This window comes from Calliphora vicina, chromosome 4 (assembly GCF_958450345.1).
Source record: "Calliphora vicina chromosome 4, idCalVici1.1, whole genome shotgun sequence".
Lineage (NCBI taxonomy): Eukaryota > Metazoa > Arthropoda > Insecta > Diptera > Calliphoridae > Calliphora > Calliphora vicina.
The window spans coordinates 81,199,461-81,209,522 of NC_088783.1; the positions used below are offsets into that span (position 1 = coordinate 81,199,461).

General features: G+C 34.0%; 1 protein-coding gene across 3 annotated transcripts; it reads right to left on the reverse strand.

Moving 5' to 3' along the window:
• Positions 1–424: 424 nt before the first annotated feature.
• On the reverse strand, positions 425–9,979 carry wapl (wings apart-like). 3 transcript variants are annotated; one of them, XM_065510421.1, is made up of 7 exons: positions 9,722–9,979; positions 7,992–9,032; positions 3,589–7,143; positions 3,355–3,527; positions 3,191–3,279; positions 2,926–3,116; positions 425–2,163 (listed from the first exon to the last, which is right to left on the reverse strand). In XM_065510421.1, the coding sequence occupies exons 2-7, from the start codon at positions 8,916–8,918 to the stop codon at positions 1,921–1,923; spliced, it is 5,178 nt and encodes a 1,725-aa protein (XP_065366493.1). In that variant the 5' UTR covers positions 8,919–9,032; positions 9,722–9,979; the 3' UTR covers positions 425–1,920. The 3 variants fall into 3 exon arrangements, with proteins under 3 accessions (XP_065366493.1, XP_065366492.1, XP_065366491.1); XM_065510420.1 differs by having other exon boundaries at positions 9,706–9,979; XM_065510419.1 differs by having other exon boundaries at positions 9,422–9,979.
• Positions 9,980–10,062: the final 83 nt, after the last annotated feature.

Genomic DNA, 10,062 nt, shown 5'->3' on the forward strand with positions numbered 1-10,062 from the left:
GATATTCCGTACGGTATACGAGATATAACCGTGCTAAAATATAGAAAAAGTGATAAAAATCCTCCTTGAGGAAAAAAAATTCGTATGGAAATTAAATTTTTACGGCAGCCAACTAGACAAAACTAATGATGCAGAAGTTCTTATTTTTGGGGCTACTTTCACGTGCAATTGTCAGAATTGAGTCCCAAAATCATGTGTTGTACTGTGTTATTTTAGAACAGTTAGAAACTTTCGGCTTCTTTCAGATTAGGGCGAACAATGAATATTTGGTTCAGTTTCGCCTTAAAAACCTGGGGGAGTATTATGTAACTCCTTTCGAAAGAAATTCGTTATATAAAATATATCGTATTTCGAAACTGTTTCGATTTATATGTAATCGAATTACATAATAACCCCCCTGCATTAAAATGTTAAAACTTTAAAATTTATATTTTTTATGTTTATACGTTTATTTAAACAACTTTTCATTTGTAATTTAAGTTAATAATAATATATATGTATATATATATACTTCAATTTACTTTTTATATATATATACTTCAGTTTTTAATTTAATCATAATATTTGCAGTTTTTCATTATCATTAAATTCTGAAAACACAAAATCAAACATGATTTCTTTTTTTAACATATATTTAATTACACATATACACAATTTTGTTCACGACAATAATTTTTTCAATTTTCTTTTCACAATTTTTCACTTTTTTGTCAATATAAATATAGAATTTGCTCCCGAAAATATGTGTTCTTCTAAACTATTATTTAATTTTTGTTTTTTTTTTACATACCAAAAATATTTTTAATTTTATGAAAAAGTTTAAATTTTTCCAAAAGATTGATATTTTTTGTGTTTGTTCTCGATAATTTAAAATATCTTAAGGTAGAGATTAGGAAATAAAAAAAAATTTAGTTTTAAATTATTATATAATTATGTATTATATATATATTTATAATTAATATAATTTTATAAAATATATAGATAGCAAAAACAAACTAAGCTACTATTTCATTGTTATTTTTCATGTTTATATATAATAATATTTATATGCATATCTTAATAATAATTTAATTAATTACAAATTATTTATTAGAAACGGGAAGAAATAAAACAAAGACAATGAACGACTCTGAAAGATAAGAAACAAAAATATAAATAAATGTGTAACACATTTTTGATAGTATATAAACATTTTGTTGGGCAAAAGGACAGAAAGAAGGCTTTTGAAGACTGAAAATATTTATAAAAAACCGTTTTTTGTTACATTTATTTTCTAAGCCATTTATATTACTACTATTAGTTAATTATTTACAATGTTAAACATAAATCTTTAGACTAAAAGAAAAGGAAATTTTAATGTTTACATATTTATAATTTTTCAAAATTGTGCTTTAAAGTCCGACAAAAATAAAATAGTTTTGAGTTGTTTTAAATATATTTTTAGACTTTTCATATAAAATAGAGTAGACTATAATAAAATCTATTAAAATAAAAACAAAAGAAATTACATTTTAAATTGTTAATTGTAAAAGTTAAGTGGGGTGGAGGATGTTTAATATTATTTAGGTTTTTTGTCAGCTATATTTGTTATTAAGGATATTCTTTTGATCAAATATTGATTTAATGGATGGTAATGATGAATGTGAGTGGGTTGTAATAGTGAGGTTAATAATAAAGTAAATTATAAATAAAACTAATAAAAGCAATTTGAATTATTTTTTTTTTCTTTTTGTTTTTTGATCTGTAGATTTCTATACATATACAATATATTAATATTAAGCTAAAAAAAGCCTATAAACAAATATTACACTTGTGTTATTTTTCTGGTTCTCTATAAAATAAACAAAATAAAACTAAAAAATAAAAACAATAAAATTATATAAAAAAAACTCTTAATTTGTTTTTTTAAATAAGTTCATCTTATCTTTGACTATATGTCTTGTAAACCCTTTGGTTTGTTGCCGTGCTATTTGCAGATGATGAGGTTGAGGCGATATGGATTTGTGATTGTTCTTCGTCGTTGGTTTGATGGTGATGGGTAGTTTCTAAATTTAAGGGCAACGTATTATCATCGGCATTCATTTCATAAAGTAAATCGCGTTTCTTGAAATAATCTAATAAATTTTTGGTTGATTTCTTATGCGCCACAACGGATGCTTCAGCCTATAGGATAAAGTGATAAATAATAAATTAAATAAAAATTGTTTAAAAACTATTCATAAATTAGTTAGCAATACTTCATACGAATAAATATGAATTTAATCGGGAAAACTTTTTTTTAGAAATTTATTCTTTACAAGTTTTGTTCTTAAAATTACAATATTTTTTTGGCACAGAATGATTCGATTAATCGCCCTAATACAAATTGAAATTTTAAGTTCTTAAAGGAATGAATTTGAACACACATTTGAGTGATACAATAACAAAACTCATGGCAATATACATATTGTCATGAATTATGTTTTTGACAAAAAACTTGGTTTTATCTCTCAGCTGTCATCTATGGTATAATTATTACTAATACATTTTAATATAATTTTGTGGCTAATATGAGAACCGACACAGTTTTTAAATGATTTCAATTTACACCTTTATGTACCACAATTTATTGTAATTCGGGGGTATATGAATATATGATATACTACCGAATTAAAATAAATTGACCTAGAAATCTGAATATATTATTATGATTCCCATTACAAAATACAGTTTACAAGGGCCAAAAAATGGTTTAAAGCTAGAAATTAAATGTTTTTCTATTTTGATAAGACTATAAGATAACATTTGTAACAAATGTTTCTCCAAAACTGAATAAGCGATATTTGATAGCGCAGATCGCTTCCATGGAGTTCTATTAATTGGTATAGTCTTAATTTCAATTCTAGGTATAATTAAAATGGAAATATTAAGAAAATGAATACTTACACTGGCCGTTAAATTCATGAAATTATAATATTTCTCCAAAACACTGATGATTTCTTTGAAACCATTCCCAATCAAATGTGAACGAACAATGGCTTCGTACTGTTCATTGTCGGTGATAAGATGTCCCACTAAGATGGCCGTGTAACTGCCCTTTAGCGAATGTTCCATATGATGACCAGCTTTTTGTAGTACTGTAAAACAAACAAAGAAAAAAAATCATTTAATATTTAGAATTTAAATTACAAGAAAATAAAACAAAACTTACAATTATTTACAGTTTCATCAACTTCCTCCTGTTTCTTTTTGTTTTTCTCTTGATTATCCAAAAAGGCATCGGTATTCTTTTCCACCAATCTGTATATAAAAAATCATAATCATCATCAATAATCAATTAAACTGAATTAAAATCAAAAAATATTAAATAAATACCTCGCCAATTCTTCACATTTATAGAAATAGGCCATAACAGCTGATATGGCAGTTTCTCTAGGTTGTGAAGTATCATGATGATTTAAATTGAAATCGCTTGGAGCATAGGTCTTCATGATTCGTGCACGATTTTGTGTTGTATATATTGTTAAATTGATTAGTAGCAGGAGCGACTATAAAATACGAAAACATCATTAAGTATCTAAATTAATGAAAGAATTTTCATACACTTACCAATATGCTCAATTCAAATACACAGCGATCCGGAATGTAGTTGGGTGCCTTTAATAACAAATGGAAACTAGTGTCTATAACATCGGGCTTTTGACCCACCAATTCGGCGCCTAACGCTTGGGAGGCACTAAACGGATGCGTCAGACTTATGAGAACCTTCATTAACGGTATGAGCAGTTCACGTATAACAATGCCAGGATTGTCGCGTGAAGTGAACTCCGATGTAGGATACAATATCAATTCACGATCACAGAGCGAGTACAGAGAGCAGAGAGTGTTTGCCACGGAGCCATTATTGTAAATCAAAATATATCGTTGATTCTCCTCATTCAGTTGTGTGACGTTCTCCAAGACGCGCAAACATCTTTCCACTGTCTGCATGTTGTCCAGCAAGGGACGTGTCCAGTTAATGCCAGTTGCACTATAAACATTATCGATTACCGGTCGACAGCAATCGTTGATCGTTTTGATAATGTGCTCCAGACCGCCCATCTCACGTAATTCTTCCTTGAACCAGTCGCCGGCTCGTTTGGAGGTGAGTGATAGTAAGGTCTCCATAGCTAAGGTACCCACGGTGATGCTGTCGACATTGAGATGAGTTGCTTTGCCCTGGACCTTGATTTCTTCGCACAATTCCCTCACTCGCTGCTTATTTCGTTCGTAGTTGGCTTGATCGGCGGGTGCTGCCACTGTTTGTTCGGATTCCAGGAGATTCATCATTAATTCTAAAGAATCGCGATCCAAATCCATGTTAAGGCCTTCTTGAGAGAGAATATACATAATGGCTGTGGTGCAAAGACCCAATGACAAATCACGGTTGGCATCTGACAGGGCCTTGAAGAATTTCGTTACCACACCATGAGCTCGTACATGCATACGAAATGCCGGTACCATGCATTTGGTAGCCAGTTGCAATGCCGACAGACAGCGCGTGTACATGGGATTGTGAGGTTGTAGGGCATCCAATATGTATTCAACGTCATCGTCCATTTCTTGGTATTCGCCTATCTCCTGAATTTGATGGGCCGTCTTTACGTTGCGCACCACTGTGTAGTAGTCCTTTGCTTTGCGATTTATTCGTATGGAGGTTATGGTGTCGGCTGCGTTGTCATTGTCGTCCATATCAAAGGCCGATGATGATGAGGGATACGCTTGAGGATTCGCCTTAATTACACGGGTCATCTTGTGGGAAGGTACTGGACTGCTGCGTGTTTCGTCACTATTGAAATCATTGAAAATGGCTTCGACAGTGGCGTTTGTAGCCTTGGTTTCGGGAGCCTTGTTCTGAGTATTGCTTGGTGGTGTGTTGCCCTCGCTGTTGGCATCTCCGTTGGCCGTGGCATCCCATCTGTGTTTGTAGAGATGTCGCTTGCCAGCCTGATCAGTTTGTTCCGACGGAACTCGACTCTTAAATATGCTGCCTTTCTTTTTCGATATCACTAGTTTCACCGGCTCAGGCACAGAGACTGAGGGATTATTGCTTGTCGACGAGGAGTCTGTATTTGATTTATTTATTACCACAGCATTATTGACCTGGGTGTCCAGGGTAAGGGTTCTTTTGAATTTGTCCTTGATCTTGTAGTCTCTTCTGGGAGGCGGAGATGATGATGAGGGATTATCCAAACTACTCTCCGGTCTTTGTAGTGACGAAGAGTCTACGGAATTTTCTTGCAGATCGATAGAAGGTGTTAGGCGATTATCATTGTACGGCTGCAGGGGAGTTATTTGAGTATCAGTGTTATCGTTAGAAGGCAAATCCAAGTTGGGTTGTTTGGCGGGTGTGGGTTGTTGGTGTTCTTCCAGTTCATCCGTTTGGCTGGAGGGCTGCAAGACTTGTGTAACCTGTTGATTTTTACGCTTACGACTATAACTACGTTGTGTGGAAGGCGTTGTGGTTGAATCTGAAGGGGAAAGTTTTTGTATTTCTTGTTGATTGACCTTAGCTGTAAGATTGGCGGCGATTTTATTGATATTATTGTTGTTGAGATTTGTGGTATTGCTGTTGTTGGCATTATTGCGTGGCGGTCTACCTCTCCTGGCTGTAGTCACAATAGCCACCGGTGTTGGATTGTTTTCCTCTTCAGACTTATTGGGGGAAGATTCTTCCAAAATGATATTGGGCGTTTGTTCTACAGCATCTACGTTTGCAGCGTTCGTGGTGTCTTCGACTTTGCCTCTACCTCTTCTCGTTGTACGTTTTTGTGGCTGCACATTTGCCTCCTCAATGGGCGTTTGTTGTAGCGGAGCTGCAGGTTTTCTTCCCCTTGTTCGGGGCGTTTGCAGAGGAACAGCAGCAGCGGCAGTTTCCTCTACTTCTGTAGGCTCGGCGTAACTAGTTTTATTTCGGCCACGCGTTGGTCGTTTACCCGTTCTACTGGTATTCGTATTCGTGGTTGTGGCTGTTAGATTTGCTTCCACGGGAGCTGTTGCTGTTGAAGGTTCTATTGTTTCTTCCGTGGTGGTAATACCATTTTCTTTAATGTTGTCCGGCTGTTCAACTTCTTCTACTTCCATGGCTGTCGTTTCGTCTCCTCGTAATACAGCCAATATGTCTTCCTGGAGAGGTTCTGCTTCCACGAAAGTGCTAGAAGCAATTTGTTGTTGACTATTTTCGCCATCCATCATCATCGATTCCAATCTTAATTCTATGTCAGAGGGTGGTGCGACCAGGGAAGAATGTTGGCTTGTCTCCAGATCACTAGTTATGACACTAGATCCTCTACTGTGTATCACACAACTTTCTTCAGCAGCTGGCTGTAAGCCTGCCAGTGGTGTGCTATTGCCTTTTGATGAAATACTACCCAAAACTGAGGACTGTGAATCGAAATCCTTTTCCGATAGCGTGGGTGGAGATATCACGGTTCTAGTGGCCATTGAAACCGATGCGGCTGGTGTTTGTAGTTGAGGTGCCACTAGAGGAGGGTCGTTTGTGCTGATCTGGCTTAAGGATAAGTGAGGCGAGGGTGTTTTAAACTCAGCGGCCAAATTTTGTGGGGGTGCTATTAATTGTTCGACGGCTGCGTGTTTTAAATGTTTGTGTTTTTTACTCTTCTTTTTCTCCTTTTCCGGACGCTCTGAACCAGCAATGCCTGAGGCGGCTTGTTTTGCCTTTTTTGCTTTGGCAGCAGCTGCAGCGGCGGCCGCAGCTAGAGCATTGCGTATGACATCAGTTTTGATTATCAATTTTAATCGTTCCTTTGGCGGTTTGTCAGGTGATATTTTTACCGTACAATAGTTGATTTCTGGTGGCTCTACCACTTCCTCCTCTTCACTTTCTTCCTCCTCCTCCTCTTCTTCCTCCTCTTGCTCTTGTTCGTTGACAGGTGGTGTCGGCGGCTTAGGCGAGGGAGGTTTCGGAGGTTTTACAATAATCTTCGGTGTTGTTAGCACAGTCGGAGCCGTTGTCTCCTCCACTGAAGTTTGTCTTGATTTACTTACAGAGGGTAGTGTAGACTGGGTATCGTTAGCTGTTATTTCAGAGTGTTGGGATGGTGGCGTACATGAAGCGTTCGGCTGCTGTTCTTCACTATCGGTACTAACCAAGCGGGATGTACCCTATAATACAAAAATAAATTAATTATTTAAACATATGTACATATTTTGAAATAGATTATTTTTAAATAAGCAGTAAAACATAATTTTAAATAGTTATTATCACGCACTCGTTCGATTAAAATATTTTTGAAAACAATAAATAAAACTTCACATAAAAACACAATTCAAAAATGAAAAATAGTGAAAGCAAACAATAAGATTAGCCCAGACGGCTACCAGATTAATATAACAATTTAAGCATTATTTTTAATGTGGCAATTCTAATCATGTGGAGATGAGAAAAAAGGCGCGTAAATATTTTTCTGTTGAAAAGAGAATGTTATTTTCTAATGATCACTATTATTCTCTCTTCAATATTCTCTTTCGTTATTTGTTTTTATTTTCCAAATGCAGTGTTGCCACTTTAGTTAGCACTTTCAAAAACAGTATGTAATAATATTAATTTTGCTTCTATGTAATTTTAACGTCATAATTGTTAGTTGTAACATGCACTAATTAATTTTTATTTGCCAAGGAATATTTGTATGTTTAATGATTTAAATTCTAGGAATAAGTAGTGATATCAAAGAAATAAACTCTATTATGTTAGGGGATATTTATCAACGATTTTAGCAGCTTAGGGATGTAAATGAGCAATGAAGCTTTTACATGTTAACATTATATTAATTAGTTTAAGTACTCTACGTTTTGGTTATCTTAAAGTTCTTTATCTCTTACTAATAAATTTTGTATAAGCTATAAAGTTATCTGTTGTGTTAAACATTTTTAGATAAAAAACGAATTAATAAAATTTTAAATTAAACAAGTACGAATATAAAAATGTAATTTAAAATGTTTAAATAAATTACCTTAGATATTCTTAAAACAATGGGAGGATGCTCCGGAGTTTTAGATGCTGCACTATTTACTTGGCTGGCGGCTATTGATGGTGGCATTTGTTGTGGTGCTGCTGGTGGCGGTAATTGTGGTTGTTGAAGTTCTGGTATATCACAAGCATCATAGACATCATCAATTTTATGAGCAGGGGTAGGCGGAGGTGTTTCTTGACCCTCCAGCAGTTTTTCGACCTTTTTATCTTTCTGTACTATAATGTCCCTTATTGGTGTCGGCGTACGGTCATCATCATCCTGCTCACAATAGTTCACAGCTTTACGAGCACGGCCTAGTACACGAGATGGTGGTGCTTCAGGTTTAAGTTCTTTCTCTGGTTTTTTCTTTTTCGTCGACTTTGGCTCTGGCGAAGTTTCAGGTTCGCCAGTTGTTTCGGTACGTTCGTCTTCTCCGGCTTCCAGAGATTTTTTAGGCGTTTTCTTTTTAGGTAATTTTTTCTTCCGCTCTGCGGAATTTTTTGGAATTTTCATTTTAATTGGTTCTCGTACAGGTGTTGTTAAAATGGATGGTATTGTTGTGGATGTGTCTCGTATAGGTGATGTCGATTGACGTGGTATTTGCTGCATTATTTGTGCTATAACTTCTGGAGGTGTAGAGATGCGAGATTTGAAGAATTTTCTTGGTTTTGGTGGCTCCAGAGCAGATGATGACTGATCATCTTCTTTGTGTGAGGCCGGACTTTCTTGGGGACTATTAGCTGTCACAGCGGCAGCAGCGGCTGCTACTGCTGCTGGTATCACTGACATTGTGTATGTGCGAGTAGAGGTGAAACCCATTTTTCCCCATTTGCCCATTGTACCCATTGAACGAGCCACCGTTGGACGATTGGCACTTTCCTTGGTGATATCCAGGGGTACCACAATATTTTTACCCCAACGTGACATATTGCAACTTGTATATTATTTGGTTTTCTTATATTTATATTTCTATGTTTCGGTTATATCTTTGTCTATTTAATGTCTTTTTATTATAACTTTCCATTACATTGGGAGAATTAGCTGAATGAAATTAAAATTATTAAAATTCAAATACTTTTTGCACTTAATTTTGTTGATATTATTGGAAATTCCTAAAATTTTTGTAAAGAAAACACCAACCAAAACAATGCACTTAAACGTCAATTTCGAAGACATTTCTCGTTTATGTCATCAACAAATACAATGAAAAGAAAATGAATAGAAAGAGAAACAGAAAGAAAATATGATAGGCCAGTTTTATGATTTTTCCGACTAGGAATTATATGTTTTTTATTATAAACTTTCAACAATTTCATAGAATTTATGTCTTTGTGTATAAAAAAATTAACTTTTCTGTATATAATATTTATTATTTTTTTGTTTTTCTATTTCGTTTTTTTTTCTTGACACAATTTTTTTGGCTCTCTTACTCTTTCATTCATAACTGAGATTTTTTAATGTTTGTTGGTATTTATTTCTTTTATGAACCATACAAAATACAGCTCTGCTTATATATTTTTCTCATGTACTTTATTTTTTACTTATTGGCGCAATTTTTATGTTATTATTTTCACATTTTTCTCAATTTTATTATATTGTTTCAATACAAAAGTAATTTTTTCGCGAAGATTTTGTGAAATTATTCAACCTATGGTTTCCAAAAGGGTATAAAAATGTTTCCTTTTATTCCCATTGAACAATACGTAGTACGTACAAATTCTTCTTCTTACAATACGTTTTCTTCATCATATTTTTCCACTTTTTATGGTTGTGTGGTACTTTTACATTTTGCAAAATTTTCTTTTTCATTTATTGTGTAAAGTTTAACATTTCACTTTAATCTAATATTCACTTAATGATTCTTGTATATTAAATTTGTTATTTTAACAAAAAGTTTTCTTAAAATATTTGTTGGATGTTAATTAAAAAAAGAATTAAAATTTTTTCTTAAAATTTACACTGCACGTATAATTGAAGCCATTTTTATTTTTCTCGCTCTATCACTGCTGAAAAGAGTGAGACTGCTATATAGAGCAAAACGGAATGCAATGACAAAAGAAAATGCGTAATA